Source organism: Scophthalmus maximus, chromosome 1, assembly GCF_022379125.1.
Source record: "Scophthalmus maximus strain ysfricsl-2021 chromosome 1, ASM2237912v1, whole genome shotgun sequence".
Classification (NCBI taxonomy): Eukaryota; Metazoa; Chordata; class Actinopteri; order Pleuronectiformes; family Scophthalmidae; genus Scophthalmus; species Scophthalmus maximus.
Window position 1 is genome coordinate 25502986 of NC_061515.1, and position 16449 is coordinate 25519434.

Below are 16449 nucleotides of genomic sequence, written 5' to 3' on the forward strand. Positions count from 1 at the left end.
GATGTCATAAGACGTCATTTGTCATGATCTAGCAGTTCGAGATGGTTAATTAGTCCTACTGCCACAAATGAATCTTGCTTTTGTAAAGCGCAGCTGATTGTAGTGTTGCCATATGGACATGTTTTATTTTATGAACAAGTTGATCAAGACAGAAACGGTTTGTTTCATTTTGTAACTGTTCATATTATGGAGAATAAATTGCCTATTTCTTTTATTTTACATCTGCCTTGTTTCCTCACTGGATTGCATAGAAGTTTGCCTTTTGGAAAGTTAGTCAAACACTTCAAGACCTGCAAGAACATCTGACATCTTTACATCTGTTTAGTGTTTCACAATATCTTCTTTTGGCAGTTACATTGCCATCTAATATTGCTCCAAAAAAAAAAATTGTCACACCAACTTTTCAGCCTTTTTTGAGGCACATATTGTCAAAATATGAATGGTATAATAAGGCCTGATATGAGCTGAAGAACTCCATCAAAGCTGAAAAATGACATACTCCCATAAACTTGAAAAGACACATTAGTAAGCCGTTGAGGGACACCTCAGGGGATGGTCCTATCTCCCTTCCTGTTCACTCTCTGAACCTCACAGTCCTTCCACCTGCAGACGATTTCAGATGGTTCTGCTATTGTGGACTGTTCAGCAGGGGACAGGAGTTGGAGTACAGGGGTAAGGTGGACAGTTTTGTGGAGTGGTGAGGATGAAACTACCTGCAACTCAATTTCACAAAGACCAAGGAGTACGTGGTGGAGTTCAGGAAGAAGGGGACACGTCTCAACTCAGTCTGCATCAAGGGTACAGATGTTGACACTGTAGATGAGTCCAAGTATCTGGACATCCACATAGTCAACAAGTTGGACTGGACAAAAAACACAGCTGCCTGTATAAGAAGGGTCAGAGCTGCCTGTATTCTCAGGAGACTCAGACTTTCAAAGAGTGCAGAACCATGCTGCAAATGTTTGATCACTCGGTGGTGGCCAGCTTCATCTTCTACGCTGTTGTGTGTATATATATATAGCAGCTCTCCCATGAGTACAAGCCCCAAAGATTCCTGTCATACCAGCCACACACACACACACACACACACACACACACACACACACACACACACACACACACACACACACACACACACACACACACACACACACACACACACACACACACACACACACACACACACACACACACACACACACACACACACGCACACACACACACGCACGTACGTACGTACGTACGTACGTACGTACGTAAATACTGATGCCGTACTTTTATTGCATATTACATTGGTTATCTTTAAACTTAAACGGTTGAGTAGGCGAATCTTTTAATAAGCACTTATATACAAAGTTCAGAATTGACCAACCAGTGTGGAGAGATCGGCAAAAGACCACAGTTGATGTTGTATAAGAAATATCTTTATTGTATAGTTCCTAATCATTAAATTGAGCTAAAACAAGGCTGAAGCTGGAGGATGATCAACGAATTAAAATAGGCAGAGAGTCAATTAGATAGAGGGGAACGGGATTTCTGTGATGGGGGGTGCTAAGATTCTTTTCCTGCGTGTGGCAAAGCTGAATGGTCGTGGAAAGGACTGCTGCTGGTCACCGGTTCAGGGCTGGTCGGTTCAACACTTACTTCACAATATGGTGACTGTGATTCAGCTCCTGCTCTGGATCATGCTGCTGCCCGCTGAAGAAAAGAAGAAATGAATGAATAAAGAAATTCAACACATGCAACAACACAGTAATGTTGATTTGTGATATTCTTTCTAAAGGACATCCACTGCCTAAAGATGAGAAGACTGCGACATGCACATCCTGACCGCAGCTGCAGCTTGTCAAGAGATACACGTAATGGTTGGATTGTTTATGCTGTGACAATATCTTAAAGAGTTTTAAAGAAAAAACAAATATGGCTGTTAAAGAAACAGGTTTAGCTCGTTTGCTATCTCCCTGATGTCTGCCTGTCTCTCACCCCTAACCCGGTGATGGCCTTCAACACTGTCACACTTCCCTCACGTTGCTCTGCAACAACAACTAGCCTCCAGCTTCCTCCTGTAGGCATCTTTACTCTCCCTCAGCTCGTGCTGCACCCCCCTCAGCTGTAGTCTGTCCTTTTCTTTTCTTACATCTTCTTGTTCAGAAGTCCTTTGGTGTATTCTATTATGCAGTCAGTCATATTGTTTATGTCCTCCCCATGTGTTCACAAAGCACATCCCACTCCGTAGACTCGGAGCAGTCCTGCAGGGCCTCATTGGCCTCCTGAGTCCACTTCCTTCGTCTTTAAACAGAGCTGGTTCACCAAGTAGTCCTAATACACCAACTATTTCTCCTACAAGGAGGAAGATTGACAAGCCACTGAAATATTCCCAGAGAAATCGAATTGTTTTTGCCTTATATAGGAACCCCTCTGCAATTTGTGGTCTTATACTGCCATCTAGTGGCCGAACGTCGGAGGTCCATTTGGTCTCCAAACAAATAGCTCAGTCGAAGCCCTGTGTAGCGCATTTGACGGATAAAAATGAGTCACCCAGCTAAATACAACATGATAATAGAGACTTTGCTCAACAGGGTAGACACTGCAGTCAGCACGGCGGGTTAAGTCACATGTAATTATCAAGCCACGGGTGTTTCATGAGCTAGAACCTATCTAACTCTGCAGGAGCTCAGCCGACATGGCTGTGAAATAGAACAAAAGTGATTTATCTTACCTTGCCAAAGACGCTCGTCTCGTCTCATCGTGGTCCGATGTGGCTAACGGCGCACAATGTCGAAACGTTTGGTTGCAGTCGGTCAGCAAGTTCCGTAGTGCCATCTCTACTCCTCGTTTGCCTCGGAGTCGACTGCATGCCTGGTTCCCTGCACCCCCGCTGCAAACGTGAACTAGCGCCATCCAAAGGACACGCCCCCTGGCTCACGTTTCACATACGTCACTACTAATACGCGTCGGTAATGAGCAGAGTAGCGTCATGTGTCGGGGGGGTGTCGACTATACGTGCCAGTGATGTTTGCGCAACGTCAGTTATGTATTCATCACGTGACTCATGCATCATTTTTGGACCGCCGACTTCATAAATACGTATGACTTCCGTTATCCTAAGTCTCTCGTTGGCCAATAACCAGATCACTTCGTCCGTTTTTGACGTGACTACGCCAATTCTCCAAGACGATATTTGCGCTTGTCCCGTCCGTGGCAGAAGCTCTTCTTCGCCGCGGGCTTTTAAGGGGCAGCTTGCATCCTTTACGTTGCATTACCGCCCTCTTCTGGAGTTATTTCATTCCTATAACGCTGCTTTTTACCCCATTGTATGTTGTTGTTTTCTATCACATGTATACACATTTTTACTGAATCAGCACTTTACATTTAATGCTGCTCTATGTTTTTAATTCATAACGATAATAATAATAATTGTATTTATATAGCACCTTTCAGAAGTAGTTTTACAAAGTGCTTTCACAGAAACATACAAATCACAGACAATTGAAGTCAGCATTCCAACAATAATACGGTTTTCAGGTCACATATCTGTATAAAAAACAATATAAAAAGAAGATCACATAAAAGCAAGTCTATAGAAATCTCCATTTGGAGATTGGTTGGTTATATATGTGTGTGTGTGTGTGTGTGTGTGTGTGTGTGTGTGTGTGTGTGTGTGTGTGTGTGTGTGTGCACTTAATACACTTAATACACATTCCACAGGATTACGAGATGAGCGTGTCAATTCTCATGAGAAACATTAAAGAGGGAGAAAACAGGAAGTTTGGAGCTGAAGATTATTAACCAGTGTGTTGAAAGGGTTGTTCCATTATCTGAAAGAGAAGCGAGCAGGCCGTCCACTAACCAGAAGGTCGGTGGTTCAACCCCCCTGCCACTGTGTTGTCAGCGTGTGAGGGGAGTGTGTGTGTGTGTGTGTGTGTGTGTGTGTGAAAGCGTGAATGTGACTTGTAGTGTAAAGTGCTTTGAGTGGTTGTTAAAACAAAATAAAAATCATATTACCATTTACCATAAAAGTGCTGTTTCAGTGGCCTGTACTCCAACACGGTAGGTGGCGCTAGTGCGCATTAAACCACTGGTTGCCATCCGCAATAAAGCGACAAGCAGGACAACAAGCAGAGGAAGAAGCGAGTGATCGTCAGCGTCATCCAATGTTGACTATGGCGGATGAACGGCTGGACAGAGCGTCATCCGGCATGGACCCTCTCAAGGGGCTTCTCCTGACGTACTTGATGCCGGAGTCATGCTACGACGAGTTCTTCCTCAACTTCAACTTCCTGGACGGTAAGTCCTCAGAGTGACTCCGTGTGGGACGTTGCGTCGCGCTCATGTTCCACCAGATCAATGGACTCTGGCTGCTTCTTCCGGGCTGCGCGCTTCTCATGATCGCCACATTCAACCGACTTAGTTCAGGAAACGAGGCCTGATCAGTTTATATGTACGGTATCTGTCTGTTTAGATTACTGTACATACCTCACCTATAATATATGAATCACTACCAATGTCTGTACTGAACATATCTGTCCATTTATATTACTGTACATACCTCACCTATGATATATTAATCACTACCAATGTCTATACTGAACATATCAGTCCATTTATATTACTCTACATACCTCACCAATAATATATTAATCACTACCAATGTCTATACTGAACATATCAGTCCATTTATATTACTCTACATACCTCACCAATAATATATTAATCACTACCAATGTCTATACTGAACATATCAGTCCATTTATATTACTCTACATACCTCACCAATAATATATTAATCACTACCAATGTCTATACTGAACATATCAGTCCATTTATATTATTCTACATACCTCACCAATAATATATTAATCACTACCAATGTCTATACTGAACATATCAGTCCATTTATATTACTCTACATACCTCACCAATAATATATTAATCACTACCAATGTCTATACTGAACATATCAGTCCATTTATATTACTCTACATACCTCACCTATAATATATTAATCACTACCAATGTCTATACTGAACATATCTGTCCATTTATATTACTCTACATACCTCACCAATAATATATTAATCACTACCAATGTCTATACTGAACATATCAGTCCATTTATATTACTGTACATACCTCACCTATAATATATTCATATTACTACCACTGTCTATACTGTACATATCTGTCCATATATCGTCTGTTTATATTACTGTGCATACCTCACCTATAATATATTAATCACAGCTACTGTTCTGTGGCTCAGGAGATAGAGAGGGTCGTCCTTCAACCAGAGGGTTGGGGGTTCAATCCCAATTTTTCCCAGTCCACATGTAGAAGTGTCCTTGGACAACACCCTTAACCCTAAATTACCTCTGACGGATGTGCCGGGAATGTATGAATGTGATAAAAGCGTGCTTAACAGCAGTGCCGTATTCAATTCCATTCAATTTTATTTGTATAGCACCAAATCACAACACACATTATCTCAAGGCACTTTACATAGTGAGGTCGAGACCCCACAATATTACAGAGAAACAAGACAGTTCCCACAATGAGCAGCACTTAGAAAAAACTCCCTTTTAACAGGAAGAAATCTCTAACGGAACCAGAACATCTGCTGTTACCGGTTGGTGAGAGGACGGAGATGTGGGAGAGCGGAGAGAGAGAACAGTTGTCTAACCGTGGCTTTAAGCTCTATCAGTCTTATTCTTAATAATACAATAATAACACTGACACTTATAGATGCAGTGACATTGTTAACAATAATAACGGATGTATGAAGGTGTGTGTGTGAATGTGGCTTGTGCTGTAAAGCATTTTTGGTGTTCGATAAAACTAGAAAAGCAGCTATATATATGTACAGTCCATTTACTGTTTAAATGAATGGAACTTCCACAAACTTTTGGAATGGGTCCAGTAGATCGTCTCAGCCGGCTGCCACAACACGGCGACAGTCGGGGCAACTTATTCTGGTTCTTTGCTAAGAGTCTGGCAACATCACGTGCCTCTATTTTTCTCCCTTGTTGCTTTAGATTTGCGTTTGTGTGTGTGTGTGTGCGTGCGCGCGCGGGAAGTTTGTTGTGATTTACGACAGCCGGCTAATCTGTCTGTTTGTGTGTTTTGTACCAGTGCCATGTCTGAAGATTGTCCTGAGCAAAGGCCTGGGGTTCGGCATCATCCTGGGATCAGTGATGGGTAAAACACACCTCATCTCTGCCCCCCTTTCACCTGATGTTTAGAATTTGAATTGCATTTTGTCAATGTCTGTTCAACGTGAGCTAGCAGCATGGCACATGGGAAACGAACATTCAGTGGTGTGGTGTGGCAACTTTTCATCTCCGCACAGATATTTCTCAAAGCAAAAGTGTGACGAAACTATTCTGCTGCCTTTTTAAAAGGAAGCATCTGAAGGAAACCTGCTAAAAAAAGAGTGTTTGTTTGTTAAATTCAACATTGAATATCTGCTCACATTCATTATCATTTTTTCCTGATTTAAATCAGAGTTTAGACTATTGAGGGTTTTCTTCTAAAGCAAGAAAAGCATGTGAAAGACACATTTATATATTGGCATTTGAATTAAAAAAAATGTTTTGATCAACTAGAAAGACAAATTTAAGTGAAACTGTCATCATCTATTTTTATTGCACAGTGCAAACTTTAATATATATATTTTTAGAAAAATGTAGAATGTACAAAAAACTACATAAAACCTTGGTAGAAGTTACACAGTTGTTATATATGTAGCTGCAGTTAAATGAAATCCTGAGGGGTTTACAATCACTCTGTTCTCTCACAGTGAAGCTGCCACAGATCTTGAAGCTGATGGGAGCACAGAGTGCTGAGGGGCTGAGCCTCAACTCTGTGCTGTTAGAGCTGCTGGCCATCACAGGAACCATGGCGTACAGTATCGCCAAAGAGTTCCCCTTCAGGTGGGTATATCTTCAAATGTTGATTCTGACGAGTCTCTTCAAATTTGGCTTCTTATTTTGAGTATTTGCTGAATGTTACCTCAGTGCCTGGGGCGAGGCTCTGTTCCTCATGCTGCAGACTGTCACCATTGGCTTCCTCATTCTGCACTATGGAGGGAGAACCGGCAGGGGTAAGACTACGCACACTCGGCAACACCAATATTCATATCAATTAGGGGTGGCCAAAAGATCATATCACGATCTTTTGGGATAGAATCATAATCCACGATCTGAATCACGATTTTTCTCAAAAAAAGTTTTATGCAACGACAGCAACTTCCCGGCGATCTGTACGATTCCTCTGAAAAGCAGATCATATGGCGAATTATGATCGTCCACGGTATGAAATTTTCAGATCCTTTATATCAATATTTGGTTATTGAGGAGCTGTGGCGATGGAAACAATGACTAATATTGTCAAAAGCACAGGTACAATACAGTTACAATCCCAGACAAGATGACAACTTATTAAGAAACTGTAACTCATTTATTAGATTTAAAATGTTACATGGAATTTAATTAAATTTGAAGTTAGGGAGAAGAGAGTGCGCTATGGATGGGTTCTGAGTCTGTTCTAGTTTGGATCCTGCTCCAATTGTAATTCAGTAAAGTCTGCATGCAACATATGCCGTGTTGAATCTCTTACGCCCGGGCTACAACCCTCACCATGTTCATTTTGACTTTCTGAAATGAAAGTGAGAAACTACTGTGACTCCGCAAATAAGAGTTTTTTCTCTTGCAGGTGTCCTGTTTGTGGTGGTGTACTTTGGGCTGCTGATCCTCCTGCTGTCTCCCGTCACCCCCATGTCAGTGGTTACCACCATGCAGGCCTCGAACATGCCAGCCATTATAATTGGCAGGGTAGGCAATGACAGCACCAGTCTACCCGGTGTATAACAATATCGTGCTTATGTTTCCCATATTATCACTGATTATCAGTCTCATTCATTCTCTCAAGTCTAATTTTTGTTAAATCCACGGACAGTTCACTGTTCAGTCTGTTATCGCTGTGTTCTTGTGTTTGTAACTTTTGAGACTTGAGAGAATGAATTAGGTTGTTCCCTTGTCATTTGGTTCAAATTAACTTTGAGTGGTCGACGTGCTGTAAAAATTTATTTGGTCTAACATTTACTGTGTGTGTGTGTGTGTGTGTGTGTGTGTGTGTGTGTGTGTGTGTGTGTGTGTGTGTGTGTGGGTGTGGGTGTGTGTTTCAGTTGATCCAGGCGGCCACTAACTTCAGTAATGGACACACTGGTCAGCTGTCTGCGATCTCCATCTTCCTGATGTTTGCTGGATCCCTCGCTCGCATCTTCACCTCTCTACAGGTCAGACTAGAAAATGTAACTCTTAAATGTGAAGCTAATTTCTTGCTGATACAAATTTTTTATGGTGATACCAATATTAGGGCATAAAAGATTTCCCATTACCGATATATCTGTCGATATATATATAAATTAAATTGTCAGTCATTCCTAAGAGGCCGTTATCAAATCCTTATGATAAAGAAATCTAATTGGGGCTTGATATTTTACAGTTAAACCATAAACTTCATTATAAATAAATATAAATGAAAGGAAAACACAAATACAACCAAATATGTAGAACTTGAATTGTTCTTTTTAGGTAATTTGTAAACATGAATGCACAACTTTTCTGCATTGTTTATTCTGTGTAATTGTTTTACCAATATCAGCCAACAGATAAATCAGGGGTCTCTAAACTTCACTGTGATCCCTGCACCAGTGACCCGGTCCAGTATCCAGATAGTTTGCATGTTAGAAAATGCTGTCACTGTCATTAGCTTGTGTTCATTAATCAGATAGTAAATTGTTGTCATCCTACAGGAAACCGGAGACTCTCTGATGGCCCTCACCTACGTTATCTCCTCTGCCTGTAACGGCATCATCACGCTGCAGGTTCTCTACTACTGGAACAGCTCCACAGAGCACAAGATAGACAAGAGAAAGAAGACAGAGTAGAGCAACTCTCTTTTCTTCACAACGCGAAACAGCAAATCGACCGTGTGAAGTGCATGAACAGAGCCCCTGGAAAGTGCTGCTCATTGAATCTGCTGGACAAACACTTGACTCTGAAGCAGGGATGTCAAATGTAATATGCCAAGGAGATGTATATTATTGTTTTCTATTGGTTTTGTGTAGGCCCACTGGCTTTATGATTGACAGCCAACCGTTTTTTTAGCCCGAGCTGCTGGGTCCAGACTCCCACTGTTATTACATTCCTCTAGATGCAGTAAAGGTTTGGAAACGGTTTGTGCACTGGCCTGGTTTTTTAAACAGTTTGACCTTGGATGCATGTAAAGAATGATTTATTTGTTGTTTGTTGCATTTCACGTAAATATAATTCCACAGCAGCTCCATAAAGAGTCACATAGCAGATTTGTACAATACAGTGTCAATTTCCACTTATGAGTATAATGTTTTATTGTTACATATTTTTAACTGATCATTTTTACTAATTTAACCATAACTGTGATATTGCTATCCACACAGGATTATCTAAAGTGAGTTTACACAAACACATATTCTATTGAATTAAATATATATAGTAAATGAATTTGATTGCTGATGCTGTCCCTCCCTAAACCTGCACAGCGTCCTCTGTCCTCTGAGCTAGGTGTAGTGAGTGGCAACATGTAACACGTTGGATCTTCCTACATTTCGTGCTCCGCCGGTGCGGAACTTGTTTGTCCTGAAACAACTCCCTTTTCTATGAATCAGCCGGGTACAGGGTATTACACCAAGCTAAGAGACTTGGAGTAATGCACTGCTGAAACATCAGTGAAGTACATCGTCTCTTTAGTAGAGATGTTCATGTTTAGCACATGGCATGTAAATGACTTTAGAGCATAAGCCTTGGTCCCTTCATCACTGACCAACATCTTAGAAAAGACACAAACTGCCAGTGGTGATCGTGCCAGGCCCTTCTGTCACAGTGTGCACAGCACCTCAGCTGAATTTGTGTGTCCCTTAATCAACACAGACTTTATTAAGGGGTAATTATATAACACCAGTAAACACAAAATTCAAAATGGCTCACATTGGTGTAATAGAACATAATAATTTATCATCAGATTGGTGATCTGCACTATGACACATTCTATGCAATGATGCCGTGTTGCCTATATAACTTTAAAAAAAAAACACGTGTCTTTTCCAGCTTTAAAAAATAAATGAGGTATCTTTGTGTGGCCCATAAACTTAAAAAAACAGGCAAAGAAATGTATGAAACTACAGGGATTTCAATATTCAATTAACATAATAATAATAATCATCTTTTTTAAGGATGCAGTTCGCATATCTACCCCCTGGTGGCTGTTTCACGTCATGGCAGTGTGTAGAGAGGATAGAGAGGCAAAGGGTCGCCTCCTAGACATGTCTGCATTTCCACCATGGGCGACTGAAAATGGACACTTGCAGTGTGTGTGCACAAGGCAGCACATTCATCGCCAGGTGCTTTTTCGGAGGAGAGAGCTGTAAACCTCCTGCAGCTCTTTCAGTTTCAGAGGGCACATTTTGTATTGTGGCCATTTACAACCATCTAGCGATTTGGGCTTGCTGTTTTGATGGCGGAGGAGGTTTCAATACCTGCGTCGCCATTTTACTGTCTGTACGAAAAGCGCTCTCCTTCGCTGTCCTGCCGAGTTCAAGGAGGGGACAGAAGGGATGGGCGGCCAGCAGCAGCGGCAACGGCATTTCATCAGGAAGAAGAGAAAGGGGAAGTGCTTTTAATGAAAGAGATGAGGTGATGCATGGGGCTGGAGCGCTGGCCCATATCTGATTGCAGAGATGGTGCAGATTGGCGTGTTTTTTAGGCCCCATCACCTGCTACGTTTAATCGTGGGAGGTCCTCCTTCCCTCCTCAGCTCCAGATGTCACTCACTGCTCCACTACTGCCCTGTCTGAACATGCCATACCAGAATTTTGCGCCATGACAAAAACAAAAAACGTATGAACTTGTGATTATGAATGTTTTTAACAGCCACTGGTTCGTTGCAGCTTGCAATGATAACAAAAAAACACATAGTGCTTCTCTGATCGCTAATGTGTTTGTCTGTTTTTTACATTTGTCCCCAACGTGCGCTCGATTGCTGCAGTTACGATTGGTTGGGTTCTTGTTCATTGACGTTTATTGGAGACACGTGATTTGAGGGTGTAAAAGTGTGCGTGGTTCTAAATGAACAGAAAACAAACAATATCAGTGAACAGGAACAACAACGGAAACACCCCGCTACAATCAATGCAAGTAGCCAGGGCTGCTCATTGACATTGACAATATTTATGCAAACAAATGATGAGGGTAAATGTTGAAAGTCTACAGATCCCAGATCAGGACCAATCCAGGCATTTTGTGATGTTTAGGTGTGGGCTATAAATTGAGATGTTGACAGGGAAACCAAACAGGAATTATGGGAAACCAAAGAAAAGCCGTAAAAATCTAAATCTAATCTAAATGCCTTTCTGCTTTTAATACATGCCTACTTTAGATCAAATGTGCGATATATGAAAGAATTCAAATGTGGAATTTAAAAAAAATGTAACTTGATCAGTACATCCATAAGTCAGACTCAGATACTGTTAATGCACGCAGCTCGGTACAGAGAAGAAGTCAAAGATATGCCTGCCTCAAAAACCTGGGTAATGTTATAACCGTACAGAGATCCCCAGATTTCTCATGTTCCATATGCACTGGCAAATAAAAGGTGTACGTCTTCGGAATGACACGGTGATCCACGTTGAATAGTCAGGAAGCGTGATCTGACTTTGACAAGTCACAAGTACAGACAAACCCAATGTCCTTAAGGTAATCCCACAAATTACTTTTGTGTTTTCATAGAACACACCTATTAAATAAGTGAAAAGTTACTGGTCAAACCGGCTCTGGCATCAATAGCCTCATACTTGCTCTTCAAGTAGCTGCAGATCAGACCTGTACACGGTTCAGGCGGAGGTTTGGGTCATTCAGCTCGGGACTGTTCTCAGGACAGTTACACCACAATCACCGTACGTCACTGAGTGTTTGCTTCACAAACTGGGGCATTTATCTTCCCCTCGATGTTCACGAACTGTCATGATCCTGAAGCTGCAAAGCCCCAAAAAAGCTGGGGAACAATAGTCTGTAGGGACCGGGGGGAAATAGGAAAGAGGGGGAAGGAGGAAAAGGAAGAAAAACAGAGGAAAAAGAAGGAAGAATGCGAAACATTTGAATTAATATTGATTCTGCCCCCAGTTTGCTTTAGCAAAAAAGTAGGCAGGTCGCATCTGGGGCCTTGACTGGGACTCAAACCCCCACCACCTGTAACAAAGTCAGTGGTTTAACCCACCAATCTGAGGCCTGAGTATTTAGTTTGGATAAATTATGGATTGTGAAGAAAAACGGAAACGCTCAAACATAAAATAATCTGGGAATGACATCAATATCAATCAGCTCTTTAAGAACAGGGCACCACATGTCTGATACCTCCAGGTAACAGTCTGAAGGCCTCAGCTTAAATAGAAGGAGAAGCTCAGGCTGCTTCACGGCATGTGTGGTCATAGTGACTGACCCAGAGTTCAGCAGAACTGGCTCCCTGAAACCCAGGACCCAGAGTTTCACTCAGCTGTGAAGGAACTGATCGTGAGCTTTCACTAAACCTGCTTTCTGACACAGGCCCCTGGTCAGTATCGGCTCAGTTTGACTGTTTGTCTTCCTGCCTTGATCCCTCTGTTTTGGTTCGTTATTTGGTTCCTGTTGTTCATATTTTTGTCCTGTTGCTACCTGAGTTTTTCTTTTTTTGCCTGCCAGTTTTCCTGTTCATACCTGCATTGAAGACGCTTGGAAACTGATTTCAGAGCGGTAATCCTTTTATTCACTAGTGCTGTTATTATGCGCTGAAACGAATGACAGCAACAAACACCCATTGTCACATTGATTATATTTGGCTATCATTGATTGTATTAAGTGCACAGACACCAAAAAACATAGTATACCCAGTCCTTTATCCACCTTCTCTTATCTTCACACACACACACACACACACACACACACACACACACACACACACACACACACACACACACACACACACACACACACACACACACACACACACACACACACACACACACACACACACACACACACTACATCCTCAGCTCATTAGAGTAGCCTGTCAGTCAGTCTTTCATGGCTTAGCAAACTCTTCCGTCTCGTAGCGGCTGTGGGCCTTTATATGCTCACAACCCAGCCGGCCATCAAGCGGGTCGTCTGAATCGGAGAGAGAGTTGACTGATGTGAGGAAACTCCTATTTCTAAAGAGTGGTCAGTTTCTGAATATTTAAACCCCAAAGTGTAACATCCTTTCTGAATTGTTGATTACTTGTACACGGTTTTTCATGACATGTCTGATTATGGTCAGTAGGTCAGGTCTCTGCTACTGCAAGCTGTATGCAGACTCGTCACCGTCCCGGATGAGGCCGATGAACGTTGTCGTCTGCAAACTGCAAGAGCAACAGGTCTCCTGAGGTGCGGCAGTTAGTGTAGCGGGAGAAGAGCAGTGGGGAGAGCAAACACCCCTGGGGAGTCACAGGGCTGATTGTCCAGGTGCTGGATGTGATGTTTCCCAGCCTCACCTGCTGCATCCTGTCTGTCAGGAAGTTTATTTTCCACTGACAAGTGGGGGCAGCAACAGTGAGCTGGGAGAGTTTGAAGTGAAGGATGTAGTGGCGTATAGTGTATGGTGTTGAAAGCCAAGCTGAAATTCATATACAGGGACCCTCGCGTAAGTCCCTGGGGAGTCAAGATGTGAATTGCAGTCCCATGTTGACTGCATCGTCCACTGACCTGTTTGCCCAGTAGGCAAACTTTAGGGGGTTCCGCAGGGGGCCTGTGATGTCCTTCAGGTGGGCCAACACCAGTCCCTCAAAAGATTTCATGAACACAGATGTCAGGGCAGACCTAAACTTGCCTGCCGTGTCTGCATTTGGGTTCAGCCTTGATCTGTGACAGTGGGAGCATGTCGATGTTGAACAGAAGAGGCCCCAGAATGGAGCCTTGCGAAACTCCACATATCATTTTTTGGCCGCTCAGATGTGTTATTACCTATAGACACAAAGTAGTGCCTGTCTTTCAAATTGGTTTCAAACCAGTTTAATACTGTGCCAGAGTCCCACCCAGTTTTCCAATCTGTCTAGTAAGGGCCCATCGACGACGCATCTCCACTTCCTCCCATTGTACAAAATTAAGCTAAAATATTCTGCATATGGATGCCACCATCTTGAGCTGGTGACGGCATTTGGATTCTCTGCAGTGGTAATGGTGGTGTGGAGCTGCGGTATTGAGGTCCTGCAGATACACCTGCTCCACCAAATCGCCAGACTCAGCTATCAATCATGATATTTCAACGCAATTTTATTGCATCAATTGACTAATTAAAACCGCAAATGATCAGAAACAGACAATAGAAAAGATATCAGTGTGACAAGATTTTCCTATAATGACAGGCCATACATGGGCTGTTTTGCTATCGCGCTTTTCAAGTCTTACTGTGCCAGATATTGAACCATCAATCTGCTACCTAGTGGACAACCTCTCTTCCACCCGAGCCACAGCTACCCAGCCATGTCCCATCTGGAGGCGGCGGGGTTTATGACATATACTGCAGCTAGCCACCAGGGGGATCCAGATGATATGGCTTCACTTTTAGGAAGCTGTCATGTCATCCATCTTTATAAAAAGTCTTTTGGAGGGCCCATAAAATCAGTCAGCGCAGAGTGGTGAGGGGACAAGGTTATGGTAAATGGACTGTATTTATAAAGTGCTTTTCTTGTCTTATCAACCACCCAAAGTGCTCTACAGTACAAGTCACATTCACCCATTCATACAATGCTTCTATCACAAATCATTCATACACTGCCAGCACAGCTGTCAGGGTGAGGGAAACTTCCAAGGACACTTTGGCTCGCAAACTGGGGGGACCCGGGGATCGAACTATCTCTTAATCCACAGCCTGCCATGGTTAGGTATGGACCATGTAAGTATATGCTAGAATGAAGACGATAGAATACATTTGTGTGTGTGCAGCTCTACATGGGCATATGATGATTCTGATCGGCAAAACTCTCCTGGCTCTCCTGTTGATGTGTTCATATGTGCATGTCTTTGTGCATGTGAATGCGTGTATGTGTCGGATGTTGTTGCCATGCAATCCATGCCGAGAGCAGCTGTGGGCTCTCTGGGCTCCTGGAGGAATGCAGCAGGTACTATACATTAAAATTCAGGCTGTGTTTTTCCGTTGCCCCTTTTGAAATGGTGGGCTCCTGAAGGCTGGGGTGGTGCTGGTGAACTCGTTCCTGTCTTTTTGTGATGATATAATTCTAATTTGCCCTCTTGTTGGAATCGTCATCAAAGAAAGAGACAACAGCCGCTAGTGAATAGAGAGCCCATCCCGACAGCATGTCCTGCCAGGGAAAATAAATTAACATTGCAAGAGAGGAGCTGGAATTCAAACGTAACCGCTGCTATAACATGGAGGTTATGGCTAAATTGTGTATGACAATTCACACTTTAAAAAACTCCATTGGTAACCACCACCTAACACGCACGCACGCACACACACACACACACACACACACACACACACACACACACACACACACACACACACACACACACACACACACACACACACACACACACACAGACCACAGCTCTTTGTAGAGACTTTTAAGTCACTCTCCGCAGATCCATGGCAACCACTTGTTGAAGCCTCACTGCTCGTTGCTAAGTGATGGGATGTATTGGACCAGAAAATCCTTCCATTGACACTCCCTCCACCTCCTTGTCCACCAATCCCTCCCTCTCCTCACCCCATCCGCACCCACCCGTGGACTGCGGCCAAAACTGCCCCACATATTAGCTCTAACTTCCACAAGTAAGTTAGCGCAACAAATGTCCACTTGGTACTTTGCCAAATTCGACCGGTCGCCGTTTTAGACACAGTGTCCACTGAAAGAAGTTAAAAGTTATAGCTTTTCTAAAAAGGTTATAACTTTTAGCCTCTTGCATATTTCCACAGATCCCCGTGCTTGGGGACTGTCTAAGAAATGTGTGAAATGAACTGTGTCCAACCTGAGTTTTACTCACATTCTCACAGAGGTTTATTTCTAAGTAACACACAGACGGGGAGATTTTGAGGAAAACCACCGACTGTCCAGCTATGCAGAGTTCCATGAGTCCCTGACAGAGATACAGCGATTCTTTATGAGCTTCCAAGGATCCTTGAGGGGCTCAACAAGTTCCTGAGAGGGGTTCCTGGAATTCTTCGGGAGGGGTTCCGGTTCGAAGCGCCCTGGACGGAATCGTCGCGTAGCCGAGTTCTATTTACACAGAACCAAAGCTGGACGGTCGTCACTTCAGGGCACGTTATAATGGCGAGCACTTGAACCGTGCTTTTGCTCTCCACGCACAAGTTCTTCGCGATGGA

The 16449-nt window shown here is 43.0% G+C and overlaps 1 protein-coding gene and 1 long non-coding RNA gene across 2 annotated transcripts; one reads left to right on the plus strand and one right to left on the minus strand.

Moving 5' to 3' along the window:
- Positions 1 to 1406: 1406 nt before the first annotated feature.
- On the minus strand, positions 1407 to 3972 carry LOC118312583. Its single transcript, XR_004794254.2, has 2 exons — positions 2720 to 3972; positions 1407 to 1698 (listed from the first exon to the last, which is right to left on the minus strand). It is a non-coding gene; the product is annotated as an uncharacterized LOC118312583 (long non-coding RNA).
- Positions 3973 to 4108: 136 nt separating this feature from the next.
- mpdu1b (mannose-P-dolichol utilization defect 1b) lies at positions 4109 to 9238 on the plus strand. The gene is made up of 7 exons (XM_035637291.2): positions 4109 to 4287; positions 6130 to 6195; positions 6797 to 6929; positions 7014 to 7099; positions 7711 to 7829; positions 8183 to 8293; positions 8813 to 9238. Exons 1-7 carry the CDS (start codon positions 4155 to 4157, stop codon positions 8945 to 8947), a joined length of 783 nt encoding a protein of 260 aa, XP_035493184.1. The 5' UTR covers positions 4109 to 4154; the 3' UTR covers positions 8948 to 9238.
- The last annotated feature ends 7211 nt before the right edge of the window (positions 9239 to 16449 follow it).